A 22930-nucleotide genomic window follows, 5' to 3' on the forward strand; every position below is an offset into this window, starting at 1 on the left:
GATGTTCTAGGAAGAGAGATATAGGAACTTGGTATCTTAAATGCTCTTCCTTCTTTATATTTTTAAATAAAATTGATTGATTTCACGTGGATGAGTGTTTTGCCTGTGTGTGCGTTATGTGCAACATGTGCATGCCTGGTGCCCCCGGAGGTCAGAAGAGGGTGTCAGATCCCTTAGACCTGCAGTTACAGTTGGTTATGAGCAATCCACTACATGGATTTTGCTGGATCTGAACCTGGACCCCTTGAAAGAGCAACAAGTACTCTTAACTTCTGAGCTCCTTTCCAGACCCCTTTTATTGTTTTCTACACATAGAATCAGGAGTTCTATGAAACACCAAAACAAGAATATTTGCATTGGGAGGTGTTTAGAATAAAGAATCTGTGTGTTTTTCTCATTCCTGTCTTGTGAAGATGGACATCCTGATTCCTAAACAGTTTCTAAAGACATTACTCAGTTCTCATTCTCCTTAATGGAAGAAAGAAAGGGGGAGGAGAGAGGAAGGAAGAATTAACCTAGGTCATATAAGTAGTAGATCTAGATAGAATGTATACATTTTAAAATGCATACAGTCAGGAAATATTCATTGCATTTTCCAGAAAGAATGTAACATTTACAGGCAAAATTTATCTTCTAAAGCAAAGACTCACCATGACCTTTAAAAATAAACAATTTATCTGATTCTGAGGAAAAACAATCATATTTATTTTCTTTATATATTCAGTGTGGCATGTTGGCAAAGTTAATAGATCGGTATTTTAAATGAAAAGATCATACCAAAGTCTGATAGCATATAGAAATTGAGTTTAAATTGTAAAAAAATAAACAAGGCATTGTGGAATTTATTTTTAAATCAATTATCACATGCTACGTTCCCTGTGTTCACTTTTCTTGCTGTCGGCATTGACAGGTGACCTTGTTGTTCTCTCGAATGACTGAGTTGAATGGATTTGAAGTTCCTGTGAGCAGGCCATCCTTCACCGACGGCAACAGACTGCTGTCTAAGCTTTCCTGCATATCACATTCCCCCTTTCATTCATCTCACCCAGAAAGTGATCAGAACATTCTCCCACTTTCTTAAGGAGAATTTTTTCAGAACTATGTCCTTTAAAACTTGTTTCTACTATCATTAGTATCTTCATTTTGAATGTATGAAATAACTTTAGATTAAAATAAAATGGCAAATACTACTTGCTGCATTAAAAACACATTACCTTGCTGGAGTTTTCTAGTAAAAACTGGAATGTATTCTGTATAGCTTGGCAAGTTTCTAGCTCGGTCCGGCTGAAGGCTATCAAATAATCCTTGAGGTGGTCATACACATTTCCATCAAGAGCCTAAAAGGGAGGAATATTATAAAAGCCAAAAATTATGATAAAGGTTTGGTACATAATTCCTTTGTCTTTAAAAATATAGAAATGTCCAATTTCAAAAATCTATTAATAAACTGACAAAAGGCATAGAGCATTACGTAAGAATATGTGAACAGTGAGCAGTTACTAGGGAAGTGTTGAATTTATATGAATAGCAACCAACAAAGGGAAAAATCTAATATTGCTAAAGCTTAGGAAAAAAACCCGAATATTCTGGAGACAAAAACATCTGGGTTCTGATCTTTGCCTATCTGCTTCTCTAGACACTTCATGACAATTAGCTGTAGGAATTTTACAGGGACTGTAAGAAAGGAAGAATCCAGGCCCAGAGCCTGGAACACATATACAATAAACACAAATCTCCTTCATTAGTGGTAGAATTAGGGTTTAGTATATATTTGCTACAGAGCAATCTGAGAGAAAACATAAAATGTCATGAACATTTATGCCCACGTGTTTATCTACATAGCAAATATTCCTGTCATGAACATCTTAAACAGAGAGGTCAAAGGGAAAACATTCAGATCTCAATAATCATTACAAGAACTTTCCTGCCACTCAACCTAACAACAGCTTTGTCTTTAAAAAAAATCTATATTTTTTCTTCTCATCAATTAACAAAACTGTCAACAGAGCTAGCTCTGCATAGTGACTGTTGCTGCTCTCCAGTGAGAACTCCCCAGTTCTCTCAAACACACCAAAGTGCCAATGAGCTTTCTTTTATAATGGCTTAAGTACATTTCTTTTGTTTCAACAAAGCTGCCAACCTTTCCTTTGTTCCCTAGACATCCTAGAGGTCATTTCAGCATGTGTGCATGCGTTCTGGATTGCAATATTATTTTTTTATTACTTCCAAATAAAATGTTTTCATTTTGGAGTTTCACTTCTACCTTTATTTTAGCTTTGTCACCTGCTTCTAGTTCCCTAGGGAGACACATCAGAGTAGAACTGCCTTTAGCCATATGGCAACTTTGTTTTCCATAGTGCTGCACCTTATCAACGAACAATTCATGAAGACTCTCTGTGTCCTTGCCACCACTTATTTGTGTGTGTGTGTGTGTGTGTGTGTGTGTGTGATTCTTTGTGCTTTTTATTGGTACTGTTGTTGTTTTATTATTTTATGTGTATGTGTATTCACCTGAATGTATGTCTGTACACACATATAGTGTTCACAGCAGTCAGAAGAGAACATTAGATCTCCTTAGACTGAAGTTACAGATGTTTGTGAGCTTCTTACATGTTTTGCTATATACTGACCTATTTTCTTTGCAAAATTATCTAACTTAAACCTTTGACTTTTTTTGAGACAGGGTTTCTTGTAGTACAACTTGAACTTGTTATACAACTAAAAGTACTTTCAACTGCCAAAGAAAAATATTTATTTATAGAAGACACACATGCGTTGTGGTGCCTATGTGGCAGTCAGTGAAATTCTGATTTTTTTCCTGCTATGTTGCAGAATCTGGGGATCAAACTCAGGTTGTCAGGCCTGCACACAAGTGCTTCTACCCACTGAGCCATCTCACTGGCCCACCCTTAGCTTTTGACCCTTCTGTTTCCACTTGAGATTCCATAGCTGCCACACCTGGTTTATACAGTAACAGAAATGGAACCCAGAGCTTTTTCCATGCTGGACAAGTAGTCCACCAACTGAGCTACATTTCCAGCCTCTGTTTCATATTTCTTAGTTGGGGTCTAATTCTGATTTCAAGTGCCAATAATTCTTTATATATTGTATATACTAGAGTTTTACAAGATATATAATTTGGACATATTTCCTCTCATTTCATGGACTGCTCTTTTTACTTTCTCAAGTATCTTTTGAAAAATGTGTCTGAAACCAGGTGGTGGTGGGATACATCTTTAATTCCAGCACTTTAATCTCAGGTAGAGAAAGGTGTTCTCTGAGTTTGAGGCTAGCTTGGCCAACAGAGTGAGATCCAGGACAGCCAGGGCTAAATTATATCATCTAACATTGTTCTTTTTTCTTTTATTTCTTTTTTTATGTTTTTTTTTTTTTTCGAGACAGGGTTTCTCTGTGTAGCCCTGGCTGTCCTGGAACTCACTCTGTAGACCAGGCTAGCCTCAAACTCTCTCGAACTCAGAGATCCGCCTGCTTCTGCCTCCCAAGTGTTTTCTTTTTTTTCTTGTATGTTAGTATTATTTATGAGAATCATCTCTATAATAATTTTACAATAATTATTTCTATATTTTGTGACTGGCTTCTACATCAAGCTTTTAATATAAAATTGGCTCAAAACAAAACAAAACTTGTCCCTGGAGTAGAGTAATAATGTCGAATCTTCTTTCACCATTAGATGGCACCATTGAGCACTATAAACCAGCACAGTGCAAATGTCTTAAATATAATCTTCACAGTTATGAACATTTTCAGACACTGTGGTGTGTTGAGATGGAATAAAAATTTCTACCTTAAACCAGGATTTTCATGAACTTGTTTTAAAAAGAGACATATATTTTCTGATATGAAGTTTGTGACTTAGAAAAATTCTCAGTAGCTTACCATAATATCTTGTTTGGAAGAAATTACTCATTTTACCTATATACAAGACATGATAATATAGGTATCATGAACAAAGGATACATTTTAAGGCAAACTAAATTACTATGTAGTCTGAATGATATCGAGTGTCAACTGCACTTAGACATTATGCTAGCTATCTGAGTATCAGGAAAGAAATTAGAGCCTTTAACAATTAACTTTAGCAGTGCTAGTGATCAAACCTTTACACTTCACACATGTGAAGCACACACTCTAACACAGCTACATTGCTAACCTTCAAAGTACTTTTGCTATTTTTCAGCAATTTCCTATTTCAGTTATTTCTGCTAACACATTTCCTCCCTTCCTTCCTTTCTTTCAGCAAGATATTATGTAGCCCTGCGTGGTCTGAATCTCACTATGAACACCACAGTGGCCCCAAATTCACAGAGACCTGCCTGACTGTCTCTGGAGTGCTCAGATTAAAGGTATACATAACCATGCCTGGTCCTGACATCCCCTTTCACACTGTGGCTGGGAGGATACCCCTGACTTATATTTTACGTGATTATTCAACACTCTTCCCTGGCCAGGCATTATGTTCAGAATAAAGTTTTGTTTGTTTTGAACTTTACCACTGACCACGTGGTTTTGATGTGGCTTCTGTCTGCCCCTTTCACTCACCTGTTTGCCATCTCCCTTCCCTGCAACACTTTCCCTACATTAAACATCTCTGAACTCTACCAGCACTTCTCTCTCGCCTCTGAGCTTTTACACATGCCTTTTCTTCATCCTCTCTCCTGGCCTTGCTCAGTATTATTCATCCTCAAGAGCTTCTCTTGATCACTATGAACTCTGGATGCGTCTTGTCATTTTACCTTACGGCATTACCCTGTTCTTCTGACACCTGCCTGTCTTTCTTTTGGTTCTTGAACCCTATGAATAGGAACGGCCATGTCAGTCTGTTTAGCATTAAGGGTCAAGTATGAAGCCTGAAACACCAACGATGTTCAGCAAATAACTGATTGATAAATAATGTACCAGATCAGAACCTAAAGGTTTAAAAATATGGGTGAATCCACGTTAACCACCCTGACTGAAAAGCCTGATGGTATTAACATTAGCAAAAGAGAAGCAACTGAGTTCACAAACTGTATGATGTGGAAGTTCCCAAACTTTAAAAAAAGTGTGTGTGTACCAAATAAGACATTGCCTTATATTATTACAAAATAACTATAGTTTATATTAGCCATATTCCAAACTGTGTCTTTTGGTTACATTATAAGAAAACCCTGATTTGCATTGGTAATTGATTATAAATAATTAATACTTTGCCATCCTATATTTTTGTTCCTCTTCAACTCAACAGATCAAAAGCCTTATAGTAGACTGAGATTCTCCTGCCTTGGGTCCTGTAACCCTGACTAGAGATGGTGAGGGAATGAAGAAAGGATGCACAGACAATGCACAGTAAAGCTGGGGTCAGATGAGGTTCTACTACTTGCTACTGTGGGCAACTCAGAACCTCAGTGTGTTTATTAGGGACTGGATGTGGGAGGGGCTAGCTAGTCTTGTAAGCTGCAGTCAGGCTCAGGCAGTAAACATCTGTGAGGAAGAAGCTTCAGTTGCTGACTGCAGAGGCCATTTCCTTACATGCAATCTTTGCCATCCCTCTTGAGCCTGCCCCATATGGTAATGGCTTTGTCAATTTTCCATGGGTCCAAGGTCTTGGAGTCCTTGGCATGGCTGTGCCCAAGTTAGCAATACATTCACTCAGGACCACACACACTTGCTTCCTAGAGTAGACAATTTTTATTTTAAAATCAATTAAGCAAATCCAAACGATATTATGTTTCTTAAAATTTTAAAGTAAAAACTATTCTTAAGATTTATTTTTAATTATTTGTATCTGTGGATGCTCATGGAGACTAGCGGTATCAGATCTCCTGCTTGGAGCAGGTAATTATAAACAGCCTAATGCAGGTGCTGGGACTTGTACTCAGGTTCTCTGCATGAGCAGTATACACTCTTAACTACTATGCCACTACCTCATCCCCTTAAAATAAGAATTATTTAAATGGTAAATGACAGGAGAAGCACAACTATAAAGGAGTGGCACAGGCATACATGGCAATGGCACATATGAATAGTAATTTATAAGCTCTGGGTGAGTTCCTGGATTGTCTCTAATACTTAAAACTTTAGTGGGTAAGTCATCCAAATATATCTTTCAAAACTTTTGACTATTAAAATGAATTTTCAAAGGCTTTTAAAATTATTTTATGTGTATGAGTGTTTTGGCTGCATGTATGTATGTGCACCATGTGCAAGCCTGGTGCCCATGGAAGTCAGAAGGTGGCGATGGAACTCCTGAGACTGAAATTACAGATGGTTATGTGCCACCAAGTAAGTGTTGGGAATCATTCCAAGGTCCTCTGTAAGATTAACAAGTGCTCCTAATTTCTGAACCAACTCTTCAGTCCCTTAATACAAATATTTAGGAAAAGAATTCTGTAATACCTACACTGAGAAACCATAGGCCTTAAGTCAGCACATATGAATGGTTCAACAGCATTAAAAAAAAAAACCAACACTAAATTTGAATGTCTAGGCAGCCATGTTTCTTTGTGGTTAGCTACAGACTAAATGGAAATGTTTTTCTACGCATTTTTTTCTGGTTTCTTTACTCATTCTATTTGCATGGTCCCTAACATCTACTGAGTATGGAATATAAGTTCATAAAGGCAAGTATTCAAATAGGAAGGAAAAAAGGGAGCATCATAAAGACAAATTCAAAACATGGATTTCTAGTGTCATCTACTCAACATCTACTTTACAGGAAAATTATAAATTTCCTGGAACTTGCTCAAAGAGGAAAATTATGATGAGCTAGGAATTAGGAGAAAAAAACATGTCATTTTTCTAAGTATTTGATGTAATTTCCCCTTAAGAGAGAACTTTAAACAGTGGCCTCCTTATTTAGATTCAGGAAGGTCAGATTCTGTACTCAGCATTACACTGAGATCTTCCTTCAAGCTGACTAGAAAAACAAGCTCTTCTTTTTCTGAGACCAATGAGCATTTCTAAAATAGTGCTGGGCAAAAGTCAAGGAAATAAATATCAAGATGATAAATGTGAGCCGGCTTAAAGTTAAATCATGAAATCCTTCAGTCCTCCTCTGCGGATGCTGGAAGAAAAACACTGATGGCTAACTTGCTTTTACTTATCTTTTTTTTTTTTTCAGAAGTCCCCAAATTGTAGCAGTAAATTAAAAATATAACTTGTTATAAATCTAAAGAAATCAAAGCAAGTCCTGAGCTGCATTTCTTAAGTGTAAATATCTTAACCCATGACTCAATCTGTCAAGCGATATGAAGTAAAATTAGAAATACCTTATCTAGTTTTATACTTGGTCATTTTACTTAAAAACTCTTAGTTACTTAGGTTCTGTGGAGAGGAAGCAAATAAGATACTTTTAATCTGAATTACAAAGCAAGGCAAGGAAAGGGTCTAATATTGCTTTTCTAAGATTTGTGCCCTCTACTCAGTAGCCACTGGCAGGAAGAGAAGTTAGGCTGTGAGGTTTGCCCAACTATTACAGCCATCTGCAGTGTGCTGCAATCCTGGAAGACACAGGCTGCAAGGCCCCTGGAGCATGGGCCAAGAGCAAGCCTCCTACCTAACACATGCGTTAAAATCCTAGTTCTACCACTTAGCAGTGTCACTCTAGAAAACATTCAAGCTTCTTCCACTTTCCAGATCAAATGAAATCAAAAGAATGTTACTTATAAAAAAGATGGTTATTAAAATAATAAAACATAACTATTTTAACCAGAAAACTTCAATAATTTCCCTTTTACCATAGTAAAAGATTTTAGTGACAGATTTGGTTTCTGGGTCTGATTCTGTCATGAGTTCGTGTAAAGTAATCTTTCATTCTATTTCTTCACCTATGAAATGAAAAAATTGCTTCTCATGGAGTCTGTTAAGAGGTATTTTATGTGCTATTTTAATTACCTTATTTCTTTCACCATGTTTTTAGTAATGATGTTTGTAGCATGTGTCTGGAAGTTACGAGTAACATTTTATTTCAAAACAATCTGGTTTGGATTAATACAGCAAGATATTAACAGCATATGGCAAATTTGTTCTTATATTGCTCCACTTTCCTCTCCTCTCAGGCTATTACTGCTGTGCAAAACATATGTCTACATTCTAAACCATCACAACTCTTTATAATTATTGTTTTATGCAGTGACACCCCTCCCCGACCCCTCTCTCTCAACAAGTTTCATGTAGTCAAGGCTGGTCTTGAACTTCTTATACAACTTGAATTTCTCTCCTTTTTCCTGTCCTGAGTCAAGGTCTTTCTATGTAGTCCTGGCTGTCTTGAAACTTGCTATATAGAGCATGCTAGGTTCTAACTCATAAAGATCCACCTGCCTTTGCCTCCTGAGGGCTAGGATTAAAGGTGTGTGCCACTAGGCCAGGCTATGGACTTGAATTCTTAATTTTCTTGCCTCTACCTCTCAAGTTGTATGTAAGAGACATATAACTCCACACCAAACTTTATGCATTGTTTTTCAAAGCAGACCAGTATAACAATCACTCTTGGACAGGATAATCGCAACACATTTACCTTTAAGTTCACACTCTTCTACTAGCTCAGCTTTGTTGCCAAATCCTCTCAGTTTTTATTTATTTGGGGGGAGCTGAAGGATCCAACCTAATGCCCTAACGTATTAGAGAAATGTTCTAGCACTAAACTAAACTCCAGCACAGTTATCTTATTTCTTTTTTTTTTCCCTCAAGACAAGAGTCTACTGTGTGGCCCTGGCTGTCTTGGAACTCACTCATTAGACTAGGCTGGCCTTAAATTCAAAGAGGTCTGCCTGCCTCTGTCTCCTGGCCAGTTATTTCACTTTTAAATTTTTGATTCACTTTAATCATTTCAATCTCCTTACTGATTTTTTTAAATTTGGTGAGCCTTAATTTTATATTCTCCTTTTGCTCTTTAGATTAATAATTTTTAGATAATTAATTTTGGTTCTTTGAACACATTAAAATAAGCAATTTAAAATCAGTTCCCCAGGAACAACATGAACATTTTTATACTTAAAAACATTTCCACAGCCAGGCAGTGGTGGCGCACACCTTTAATCCCAGCACTTGGGAGGCAGAGGCAGGCGGATTTCTGAGTTCAAGGCCAGCCTGGTCTATAGAGAGTGAGTTCCAGGACAGCCAGGGCTACACAGAGAAACCGTCTCGGGAAAAAATTTTTTTTCACATTTGTCTGTCTGTCTGTCTGTCTATCTATCTATCTATCTATCTATCTATCTATCTATCATCTATCACGCACATGTGATAATGTACATATGGAAGTTAATAAGCAACTTATAGGCGTTGGTTTTCTCATCATGTGGGTTCTTAGGCCTGAGCGCAGGTCATCAACTTGGCTGCAAGTACCCTTGCCAATTGAGCCATCTCACTAGCCCAACATCGTTTATTGACTCCTTTTTTCATGTGCTGGACTACCCATTCTTGCTTCTTTACATGTCTTAAAACTATTTAGTTAGTAATCAAAAGAGATGGAGAAGGACACTTCCTACTCATCAAAGGAAAGAAAAATCCAACAAGAAGACACCTTAATTCTGAACATCTATGCCTCAAACACGAGGGCACCCACATCTGCAAAATAAATATTTAAAAAGCTTACATCAAAAAAAAAAAGCTTACATCACACAACAAATGCCAATAGTGGGAGACTGTAATATCACACTCTCACCAATAGACACATCATCCAGGCAATAACTAAGCAAAGAAATAATGAAACTGACATTATAAATCAGATGGATCTAACAGATATCTACAGAACCTTTCACCCAAACACAAAACAGTATACCTTCTTCTCAGCTCCTCATGGACCCTTCTCCAAAATTGACCATATAGTTGATCATAAAGCAAGCCTTGACAGACACAAGAAAATTGAAATAGTGCACACCTTTAATTCCAGTACTCAGGAGGCAGAGGAAGTCTGATCTCTGTGAGTTCATGCTAGCCTAGTCTACAAAGTGAATTCCAGGACAGGCAGCCAGGTCTACACAGAGAAACCCTGTCTCGCCAAAAAAAAAAAAAAAAAAAAAAAAAGAAAAAAAATAGAATCTGGCACCTGGAAAGATGGCTCAGTGATTAAAAGCATGGCTGATTTTTGCAGAGGACCCAGGTTTGTATCCCAGCACCTACATGGTGGGTTACAACCATGTCTAATTCTAGTCTCAGGGGATTGGATGCCCTCTTCTGCATGAACATGATACACTAGACACATGCTGTCAAGACACTTGTGTATATAAAATCCTAACAATAAGAATCTACAGTTTGGGAGAAAATGTTTGCAAACTGGGTTTCCAATAAAGAACTTTTACTTAGAATATATAAGATCATAGCTGGGCGTGGTGGCAATACTTTTAATCCTAGTACTTGGGAGGCAGAGGCAGGCAGATCTGAGCTGAGGCTTGTAGTATGGTCTACAAAGTGAATTCCAGGTCAGCCAGGGCTACACAGAGAAGTAAATATATGGGTCTGAGAATAAGTAAATAAGAAGTGAAAAAATAAAAGGAAAGAAAAATAGAATATAAAAGCTCATAATTCAATAAAAAATACAACCTAATTTTAAAGATTGATGAAAGCTCTAAGTAAACATTTCACCAATATGACATACAAGTAACTACTAAGCCCCTGAAGGGAAGCCCAACACCATTATCTATAAAGAATGCATGCTGAAGTGCACGCTGGGCAGAGAACATAGTCGGGCAGTGCTTTTGCTTCATATGCACAGGGCCCAAGGTTTTATTCCAAGCATTTTTTTTTTTCTTTTAAAGGCAAAGAGCAAGTGCCTAGGAGATGGCTCAGTAGGTAAAGCCGCCTGCTGCCAAGCCTGTTGTCCTGAGATGAACACTTGGGACTCACACGGTAAAAGAAGAGAACCTATTCTCACAGGTTGTCTTTTGGCTTCCACAGCCCCTCAGCCCCTCACAACACATGCACACTGAATAAAATGTAAAAACAAAACAAGAAAAGCAAACCATAATGAACCGTCATAGCAGGAATACCAATGTGGCATCAAACAGCAAATGTTATTAAACTGAAAAATAATGTGCAGTTTCTCAAAAAAGTTACACAAAAATGCACCATGATTTAGCAATCTCTTTCCTCTATATTATATAGTTATCCACAACATATATGAGTATTTGTAGAAAATCATCCATAACAGCCAAACCCCCAGGGGAAAAAAAAACCTATGCCTTTCAACTGAGGAGGTTCTAACAAATAAAAATATGGCATTGCAAAAATAATTACAGTAAAATCCAACAACCAAAGGTGATGAACCACATGCTACATTGTAGAGAAGTGTAAAATCTATGCTTACTGAATGAAGTCAGATATAAAGAACCACAGTATAGGATTCCATTCATATAAAATGTCCAGAGAAGGTGAATCTATAAACAAAAAGCAGAGTGGAGCAGAGGGTAGGAGCAGGGTCTACCTGCACACAGCTAAAAGGAAACAGTAGGAGGGGACAGAAATGCAATCTGAGTTATGAAGGCTATATAAACATTTATTTTCTAAGAAAAAATCACTGAATTTTGTACTCATAAAGGGTGAGTTCCATAATATCAAGATCAAAAAAGCTGGGGCTAGAGAGATACCTCAGTGGTTACAAACACTTTTTCTTACAGAAGACTCAGAACCCACATTCCTAGCAACTGCATAAAGTAAACAAATCTTAAAAAAAATTAAGAAAGCTGCTTTAAAAATATTAATACTGTATTGATAGTATTTATAACCAATATCAACAAATAAGATATAATGCAAGGAAATATTCTAACCCAATAAAATCAACAAAAGAAGGGGAAAATGTTATTTTCCATTATAGGGGTGACAAACTAAACACCAATGGAAGGATTTAAGTATAAGCCTACTCAGGCTGAGTAGTAGTCCAACCACACAGGAGGCTGAGGCAAAAGAACTGTCAAGTTTTATAAGGCACATGTAACCTATAAACATGAATAAATGTATCACCAATCAAGTTAAAATACAGGACTCTTGATTTACCCTGTTTCTCTCATCATTTATATATTCTTAAGGCTAAAAAAGTAAGTAGCAAGTATGTTTATTACTGAATATTACTCTAAGATACCTAACTTCAGAAGACAGATATAATTGGAACGAGATTTAGAAATAACCTTAGTTGGGCAGCAGAGATAATCAGGGGGGTTCATCTCCTGGGGAGAGAGGCAATTCTGTAGGAAATGACCATGATTCACGTGTTCATGACTTTGGAGTCTTCAGAAAAACTCCCTTCCTATGAGTTCACCAATCATTAAGGGATTCACCTTTGAGTATGGGAAGACAGAAGAGGTGAAATTCACATCACCCTGGATTAGTGATTAACAGTTTTAATGAAAAGGGAAGACATGAAGAAAGTGACAGATGAGGGCTGGGTGAGAAGAAAAAGATTACTGATGAAAGTGAGACTGTCCTGAGTTGGTGGATTTGATTCTTAAACATTTTTTGTTTTAAGCATTTTCTATATTAAAAATAAAATTGTATCTAAAAGAATAAAAAACAAAGTCCCAAACTGACCTCATTTTGTTGGGCATGAATCTCACCTGGGACTCTGTGGGGAATGAGCTAGAATGGGGTGGGGTAGCTCTCAGTAGCTTCATGAGCTCTTGCAGAAACTGCTACAGTAGGAGACTGCTTCCACAAAGAGGAATTCTGGCTGCTGCCTTGCTAGTAGACTATCACTTTTGTTCGGCATGTTTTGGTAGACCAGTGCCGATAATGAATAGTAGTAGCTTACTAGTCTTGTGTGTATGAATGTTTAGTTGATTAGTTGAGCCTAAAAAATTCTCCCTCAGTATTATGTTTGAGATTCAATTTCCTGATCAGTAAATGAAAATATTACCTACGTCACAGGGCTTTATGAAGACCAGAAATAGTATGCAAGGCTCCTGTCAAACATTATCTAGGTATAAGGTTTCTTTCTATATGGTAGATATTAGATTCTTACCCAAACACAGCCAGCGCTCCCTCCCTCTCACCCCCCCCCCCCCCCCCCCCCCCCCTCCCTCCCTCCATCCCTCCCTCCTTCCCTCCCTCTCTCTCCTCACTCTTGTGTGTGTACCTTCGTGTGTGCAAAGGCAAGGTCTCCAGGCAGCTCAACTCTTGAGCTTCCTGACACCACTTCTCAAAAGCACCAACATACACAGCTTCAGATTCATATTTTTGGATTCTCACCCATTTTGTAGTTGTCTTCATTTTCTTCATAGCTTTAAATTTAGCAACACCCCTCTCCCTCATTTGATTATGGTTTTGGTGATATTTAAGAAAGCACTGCCTATGGTCATATGGATTTACACTTTACTCTCTAAGAAATTTGCAGTTTTAGCATTGACCTTTAAGTTTCTAGTTCATTTTAAATTAATTTCTATACAAGGCAGTGGTGGTTTAATAATTTTCTGTGCATGTGGACATTCAGCTGTGTCCAGTACCACCTGTTCAAAGACATTCTTTCTTCCTCTGAATGATTTTAATATTCTGTCAAAATCTACTATCAATTACTCTTTTGCACATCTCTTTTTAAAACTAAATTTGTATTTTTTACTCTTATGTGCTTTTATTTTTCATATTAACTTCTATGTTATCATGTGACTAGTGACTTATCAGGTATTCAGAAGTGGTAGTTGTGGCAGAAACTGTTCTTCCTTTCCTCCTGGGTATATGATGAGACTGCACTTCTTAGATTCCTCTACTATTGCTAGGCCATATCACTAAGCGTTCTCTTTTTATAACATGAGTGAAGTAATAAATGCATGCAACTTTGCAGACTAGATCTCAGAAAAATAGGTGTGTCTTCTCCATGATCTCATTCTCTTACTCACTGACTAGAATCTAAGTAAGTCAGTACCTTACTGTTGGTCAGGTCAATGATGAGAGTTTTATGGAGCTGTCCTGGTACCTGGATCCTTGAATAACTTCAGAAGGTAGAACCTACTTACTGACCCTTAACTACTTCATGACAAGTATCATCTTATAGAAACCATCATAATTTGGAGTCTCTCCAGTTTAGTCATTTAGATTTTATCCTAATTACTATAAACACAATGTTGCAGTAGAATACTGCTGTAACAGAAGACTAACAGAGGAGGTATCTGCTAAGTGGTAGTGCAGAACGCAGTGAGGAGATGTGCTGCAAGACTGGGAAGCAGGCCAGGATTAGAGACCTTGTGCTTTAGAGCAGTATCTCTAACCCTCTCATCTTCTAGGTGTTTAATAATCTCTCACCTAGATGTAAAGCACAAGGCTTAACACTTAGCTCAATAAGTGTCTCCTATTGTTATTGTAACACATTTTTAAAACTGAGATTGCTGTGGCTAAGAGATGGCTCAAAGATGCTTGCTGCTCTTGCAGAGGACCAAAGTTAGGTTCCCAGCATCTACATCAGGCAGGCAATTCACAACTTCTTGTGATTCTAGTTCCCAGGGGATCTGATTCTCTCTAGTCTTTACGGACACCTACATATACATGGTGCACATAAAACCATATATGGGTGTGTGTGCGTGTGTATGTGTGTACTTGAGGGAAGGTGTTAAAACTTGTAACTGTCAAATCTATTACTATTTTTCCATGTAGTACTTGTCTTTGTTGGAATATTTTAAAATCACACCCTAACACTCACTAAACTTGGATAAATATTCACTCATATTTTTGTCTATCTTTCACAAATATGCCATCAACTATAGGTTGGTATGCTGTAAAAAGAACTTTTACGAGACTATACATCCTATCTTTCATAATCTGTAACTTTCTCACTGACTTGAAGTCTATTTTTTTCAGTCTTATAAGTTCTAAATATCTAGCTGCAATTAATCATGGCTTAAGAGGAAATGAGGCAAAGTCAGTATAGCAGATAAAATTCCCTTTTCCATGTGGCTGAAGGAAAAAAATCCTAGTTGACAAAAATCACCAAAAAACCCATGTTTCCTTCACTTAAAAGATAACTTTCTGAACTGACACTCTCAACAGGTACAGTTTATACTGTGAAATAGAGGAGTTATATCTGAGATAACAACAATAACAACCCCCTCCCAGTTTCCTGATACATTTGCATGTTTAACCAAAGGCTAGGAAGAAGGAGAGCACCAAAAGTACCTTCTGGAAACTCCCCATGAACCACAACTGTATTTGGTCTTGCTTGGTCACTCAGACAAAGTAAACACTCTCTATTTTAATTCCAGAAAGATAAATAAGGTCTCTAAGGGGAAAGCTAATATTAGTCTTCATTGGTTTAGAGTAGAAACTATTGTAATCTTGTTTTTTTTCTTAAGATTTAGTTATGCTATTTTATATGTATGAGTGTTTTGCTCACATGTACGTCTATGCACCATGCATATGCCTGGTGCCTGTGGAGATCAGAAGAAGGTGTCATATCCTCCATAACTGGAGTTACAGATGGTTGTGAGGTACCATGTGGGTGTTGGGAATTGGACCTGGTTCTCTGAAAGAACAAAGCTTTTACCTGCTGAGCCATTTCTGTAGTCCTCTCTTGTTCCTTACTTATACCCCCATCTTTACTTTGAAATAAGAAACTAATTAAGACATATAAGAGCTTACTTCTGAGACACTGAGTTACATTAATAAGAATGAAAAATAAAAAGAAAAATGAACATTTGAAGAACCCCTCTTTTGCAATTTATGCACAGGGTATTGCTAGCCACAGTTCTGTAGATCTCATCACTTAACAAGCAGAGTGAAGCAATCAGTGTGCTTTGGAGGAAGGCTTTTGTGGCAGAACAATGCATACATGCTTATTTCTTTCAATTCTGATTTTTGAAACAAGGTCTCATACTTTAACGCAGGCTGGCCTTGAAACTATAGTGATTCTTGTCTTGGTCATCTCTGAAAGTCCATGTGCTTAGACTGCAAGGTTGAACTGCTACACCTGGCGTGACTTACTTCTTCCTATGGTTAAGAGTTCATCTTCTCTAAAGTGTTAGATGCCCTGATGCAAACACAACTACTCTTCTACTTGCTTTAAATGAAATTTCAAAACTTGGGTTACTAAAAGTGGAAAGGGCAAGAGGAACTTATGAACTTATGCTGTTTCAATAGAAATTGAAACAAAAGAGATACCAGATATTAAGAAAATTAATGTGTTATAAGACACAAGATAGTTCTGGGTCAGAAAGGATATTAGGAAAGAAATTCTTTGGGACATGATGCAGAGAAGACCTAACACACACTAGAAACTAGGGCAGCAAGCAAACTCCAGGTCTTAGTGTTCCACATACTTCTCTATTCCATTAATAGCTTGTGTTAAGATCTCTTATCTCAAATTCAATTTTATTTTAAGATGGGGGTCTCTCTATTTAACCCTTGGCTGTCCCAGAACTCAGTATATTGACCAGGCTAACCTGGAATTAACAAAAATAAGCCTGCCTCTGCCTTCCAGAGTGCTGGGATTAAAGCTGTACAACACTATATCCAGCTCAAATTCAATTTTTAAAATATCTGAACTTGGAACCTTAACCCCTCTCAATAACATCAACTCTGAGCTTATGTGATACCTTGCAGCTGAGTAAAACATCTCATTTATAGCTATATGAAAGACAATATGCTATAATAACAAAGACAGGGTGGTACTGGCACAAAACAGACATATGGCAATGGAACAGAATGGAGGACCCAGAAATAGACCCACACATTTATAAGCACCCCACCTTTGACAAATCATCACAAACACTCATTGGAAAAAGAAGGAATATTTAACAAATGGTTCTTTGAAAACTAGGCACCCACATATAAGAGCAAAACTAGATGCATAGTCTGACCAAAAATAAATTCAAAAATGGAGCCAAATATGGAACCAGACTAAAAAGCTGAATGAATAAAAGGAACAAAAAATGAATATTTACATGAACAATGAGACATTACTAAGCTGTAAAAAAGAATGTAATGATGACTTTTGCATGAAAATGGATGGAATCAGTGTTAAGTAAAATAAACCAGACTCAGAATAACAAACACTGCATTTTTTCATCGGTAGAATCTAAATTAAATTTACATGGGCGCAGATGCACCCCTGACCACACACAAACGACATAAAAGTAGAAAAAGAATTACAAAAGGAGAGGAAAGGATCTAAACTGAAAGAGGCTGGTGAAGGGCAAATAACTAAGTATAAGAGTGAGTGTGAGGATGTGTGTGCATGTGGAAATGTCACTGTGAGATCTATCATGCTGTATACTAGAAGAATAAAATAATGCTACCATATCACCAAATAAATTTCATCCAAATTAATTTACCAAACTTGAAGCAAAAAATTTCTCATTTAAAATTTTAACTATACAAAAATTATAAATACTAATGGAGTACTACTTTTTTTTAAATTTTTTTATTGGATGTTTTATTTACATTTCATATGTATGTTGTCCCCTTACCCCATCCCCCACCCACCCAGGAACCCCCAATCCCCTCACCCCTCCTTCTTCTTCTCTGTGGATGTAACCTCTATCTACCCCCCCCACTCCCACCTCCCCACCCTCAAAATTCCCACCCCCTGGGGCGTCCAGCCTTCATGAGGTCAAGGTTCTCTTCTTCCACCTATGCCCAGCAGGGCCCTCCACTCTTAGGTATTCAGCTGAAGCCCTGGATTCCTCCCTAAGTGCTCCCAGGCTGGTGGTTTAGTCCCTGGGAGCTGTGGTTGGTTGGTATTGTTGCTCAATGGAGTACTACTTAATGTTTTGATGCATGTTTCTAACAGTGTTAGGGGATTTGAAATAGCAGGTTTCAAAACACTTCACACTCTAACCAGATGCTATTCACTTCTTACATCTTGTCCTTAAATGAAACCTATTTGCCATTTCCCATTTTAAGTTACAACTCTCAGTACTATAGCATTCATTTCGTAAGCTACTCAAAAGCCCTCTCTGCTTTGATAAGTCTGGTGGTAGACATGGAGGACTGGCACACAGTACACAATAATGAAGAAACTTGAGGGACTGAAATTTACTCTGATAAAGACGCAGGTAGAAAAAGCTTTGATAAGATTTCAGAAGCTACAGAAAGCTAATCAGAAATCTGAGAATAAATGAATAGACAAGTGTGTCACTCATCATTCTTGCCCATCTCTGATTTAAAATACTTTTGAGTTGGTTTCACTTTGGAGTAAATAGATACATGGTGACCTGGAAACAGGAAGATACCATGCCTATGAATGTGCTTATCCCTTACTCACACCTAGTGCTTTCCATCACCAATACTACAGTGTTAGAGCCTGGACTTTCATGTGTCTTTTTAAAGTATGATCTTTGCTCTTCCATTTTTTGCTTACTCTATAAGCATAGTGAATGCAGGTGTTTCCGGCTAATTCTGTGGTCTCGATTGGGTGCTGTTTTAAATATAGGAAGTATGTGTAGTTGAGAAACAAACACTTTTGAGAACTGAATGAAGTGACTTGAAGGTAATAATCCCAGGTCTCTATTTACTGAAACCTATTCAAACAAGTTATTAAATCCAATACATTAAGTAAAACTCTCTGAATTACATCACTTTTGTTTATAGTTAACTATATGTCATAAGCAGTCAAGCATATTGTATAAGTATGCAACTTAGGTTATAAATTATAAACGTTGGTTCAGTGGCAATCAAATCAGTTTACTGAGTGAAATAAACAGTGTGTCATTTGTCCTTTTCTACTCTCTGTCTCTACTTCATTTATAAGAGTGGCTTCCTCATTAACAAGACTATGTGAGAAGAAGCTGTATTTCTGACAAGGTCAGTGCACTACTAATATTCCTAAAATTCTAGAACTCCACTTAAAAAAAATCAATGAGGTCTTCAATTTTATTCTTGAAATTCTTCCACCTGAAGGTAGCAATAAGGTTATTTAATTAGTAGATGGCAGATGTTCTCAAGGTAGGATTCAAGAGAATACAGGAAAGACATTGAAGGCCCTTCTAAGGCATCCTTGAGGTCTCTATTTTTTTTTAGAAGCACTACAACATTATTAGGCGTTTCAACTCTCATTCCCTCCAGAAGCATGTAAAAGTTTTCAGAGGATGGATAATATGGATGACTCAATGGCTCTGGTAGTCAGAGAAATCTGTTCTTGGACACTCTGTTGTCTTAAAGTCTCTCAGTTTGAATTTCTAATATAGTAATTATAGCCCATATCAACAAAAACTTATGTTCCAATAATTTTTAAGAGCAAAAAAAATAGTTCTGAACAAACAAAAAACATTTGAGAACCACTGGTATAAGCTGTGGAGACTCAATATAGTGGCTCACACCTTTAATCTCTGGAGTTCAAAGACAGAGGTAGGGGGGATTTCTGAGTTTGAAGCCAGCCTGGTGTACACTAAATTCCAGAACAGCCAGGGCTACACAGAAAAATCCTGTCTTAAAAAACCAATACATACATACATACATACATACATACATACATACATGTATGTATAGTCAACTAAGGACATACACTCATACCAATTCTTGCCTTTGTACTGACTCTTCCTTTGTTTAAAGTTGTTGCTATTGGCTGTGTGTTGGTGGTGCATGTGCCATTTAATCTCAGTAGTCATGATGAAGAGGCAGGCAAATCTCTGAGTTCGAAACTAGCCTGGTCTACAGAGTGAATTCCAAAACAGCCAGGGCTACACAGAAAAACCATCTCAAAAAACAAACAAATTTGTTCTTTAAAGTCAAATAATTTCTTCAACTTGTGTATGTGTGTGTGAGTGTGTGCATGCATGAGCACGTGCATGCATGGTGGCTAGAGGTTGATGCTGAATATCTTCTAACACTCTCCACCATATTTCTGATAGGGTCTCTAATTGAATCTGGAGCTCACCATAGCTCACTAGCTGGTTAGTGTAGCTAACTAGCAGGTCTGAGGGTCTGCCTATTTTGGCTGCTCAGCATTGGACAAAATGCTGGCTGCCAGCCACAAATTTTTAAGTGGGGACTGGGGGTCCAAACTCAGATCCTTATGCTTGCATACCAAGCACATTCCACAGTGAATTCTCCCCTCAGCCCCTACAATTAATTAACAAGCTATCGTTAACACTGTCAGCAAATACACTCTTGGTATACTTTCACTCCCTTACTCATAAGACTCCAATTCTCTGAGGCCCCATTCTTGTTCATCAGCTGACATCCAACTCACCATACAAAGCCAAGCTGACAGGCCAACTCCTTTATGAAGACAAATTCTCCTTAACGAAAGGCCACTGCAACCAGTACCACCTCACACATCCTACACAGATTTTAGACAGAAAAAATAAAACAAAATAACTGTCTCATAAGAAATTTTCTCTATCCTCTTCCTAAGGAAGAAAGAAGAGGAAAGAAAGGTAAAGATAAAATAATAGGTGCTATAAAAGATGCAGAAAACATCTTTACTTATTGATAGACATGTAAAAATGATACAGCCCTTGAGCAAAAACAGTATGGTTGTTTCTCAAATAATTAGACATAATAGCCAAAAGGTTAAAAAAAATGTTAAGTGCCACCCATTAGAGAGTGAAGAGGTGACACAGAATGTGGTACGTAAATGCAACAGAAAATCATTTAGCTTTAAAAAAGAAAGAAACTGAGACAACTACAGCACGAAGGAACCTCTGTCTCTTTTATGAGGTAGTGAGAGGATTAAACACAGGGTCTCAAGCATCTGACTACAGAGCAATGCCCTAGGACCAACGACTAAATTGAAGATACTATGCTAAGTAAAATAAGCCACACACACACACAAAGACTCACACACACATAATTTCACTTACATGAGCTCATTAGAATAGTCAAATTTATCCAGACAAAATAATAATTGGCAGAGTCTGGTTAAAGAGAAGTTAGGAGTTACTGTCCAACGGCTAGAGTTTAGAATAGGGAAGACGATAAAGTTCTGGGGTTAGATGGTTCTAATAGTTTCATAATAATGAACACAATCTTAACAGGCTTAAACAGGAAGTTTTATGTTATGTATATTTTACTACAATTTTTAAAAAGTTAGTTTTCTTGATGTCATAAAACATCTACTAGTAACATGTCTATTCAGTACTTGTATTTACCATTATACTGAGCATCCTAACCAGTAAAATAAAACAAGAAAAAAAATGTAAGTTAGGAAAAAATTCTTTATTTAATATAAAATTATTTTTATTTAATTCAACATGAACATGATCACTGAAAACTGTAGAGCCCACACAAAAGTTACTAAACATATAAACACCATTAGAAAGTCAACAGAAAAACAAAAAGAAAGAGTACAGGATACAAGATCATATAGCTGACTACATTTGTCAAAAACGGCCACAGCCACATTTCTGTTTACATGTGTACTTCACTAGCATCACTAGACTCCATTAAAGTAAAATTTGTTCTCTTAACACTACTGGATACTGGGCCAAACTTTGTAACTGTTTCAATAAGAGCAATGTATCAGAGAGACTGCATGAACCCTGAGATTCTCATAAAAGAATCCCCCTCTAATTCACCCCTGGAAATCAACCATAATATTGTGAGAAACCCTAAGAGACAAAAGGAAGCTATGAGCAGAGGCTCTACTTGACAGCCATGGAAGTTTTAGCCCTAAGCTAAACTAGGCAGCACCAACCACCAAGTATGTATGAAAGCAAGCCCTCAGGTTCAGCTGTTAGCCTTTGAAGCACACTAGCTGATATGGGGTGGTACAGAGATTACTTCTACCTATTGGATGCAAAGTGCAGGTATGTCAGCAAAACAGATGGTGCTATTGTTTCAGGCCACTAAACTGCAGAAGTTTGTTACAGTCACAGAGCAGCATAGTAACTAGGACAGATCAATAACTAAAAACATTAATTTTATTTCCAGACATTAGCAAAAAAATATTGAAAGAAAAGATTAAAACATAACAGCTGTTGTAACAGTGAATATTATTACTTAGGAATAAATTTAACAAAATATGTGCCAGATTGCCAATGTAGGCAGAATCATGCAACGATTATACAACTGCCTCGAGCACCTGTGAGCATAGATGAGGCTGATGAATATGATGTTAGAGCAGAGAAGCCAAAACAAGAAGTCAGAGACACACAACAGGAACTCATAAATGGAATCTCTCCTGCTACTGCTGGTTTATTAATTAGGTAGTCTATAGAAAGGTTGTAACAGCAAACTCTAGCAGCTGAGAATTACCCCAGCCTACAGCCACCAAGAAAATGAGAAATAAACCCAATTAAGGGAGAGTGGACTCTATCAATGTGAAGGTCCTTGGAAACAGATTTTTTTCTAGAATATCCAGATAACAGAGCTCAGATTAACACCTTAATTCTTCTGAGGCTCGAGGCACAAAACCCAGCTAAGTCCACCTGGACTTCTGACTTATGAAACTATGAAATGATAATGATGGAGTATAGCAATGTACTACCTTCTAATAGGAACCAAATATAACAAAAGAAGACAAAATATTCAAGTATTAGTTGTGATTGTGATGGTTATTATGTAGTAATACATAGCTGCTAAAACAAGGCCCCCCCCCGTATACTTAAAATAGATTCATTTTTGGTATGTTACCTGTACATTTAAAAATTGATCTTAAAAAGAACCGATTTCGTTAAGGTTCACTCCTAATGTTCTGCTTTTCTGCCTTGGGTTTGGGGAGCTGGGAATCAAATCCCAGCCTGGTAGCTTCCAGTCAAGTACTGTCCTTACACTCCTACCACTCTGCACACTACTCTTACAGTTTTATGCATTCTCTGCTCTGTGCTCTCATTCAGACTCCTAGAGGATATGAACAGATTATATGTTCTGATTTGCATTTAAGGTGATATGTTAAAAAAATCTGGGGGTAGTAACACATCCCTTTAATATATTCAGGAGGCATGGGCAGGCAAAATTTTTTTGAGTTACAGGCCAACAGGCTACATAGCAAGTTCCAGGCCAGCCAGCATTATATAGTGAGATTCTGTTTCAGATAGATAGATAGATAGATAGATAGATAGATAGATAGATAGATAGA

General features: G+C 37.3%; 1 protein-coding gene across 1 annotated transcript in view; it reads right to left on the minus strand.

Moving 5' to 3' along the window:
* The window catches only part of Fchsd2 (FCH and double SH3 domains 2), a 171319-nt gene that overhangs the window by 54513 nt on the left and 93876 nt on the right, over positions 1-22930 (minus strand). Inside the window, exon 9 of the mRNA XM_028770576.1 lies at positions 1215-1337. Coding sequence (XP_028626409.1) covers positions 1215-1337 — 123 coding nt within the window. The remainder of the gene's footprint in view (positions 1-1214; positions 1338-22930) is intronic.

This window comes from Grammomys surdaster, unplaced genomic scaffold (genome assembly GCF_004785775.1).
Source record: "Grammomys surdaster isolate TR1022 unplaced genomic scaffold, NIH_TR_1.0 203, whole genome shotgun sequence".
NCBI classification, from domain to species: Eukaryota; Metazoa; Chordata; class Mammalia; order Rodentia; family Muridae; genus Grammomys; species Grammomys surdaster.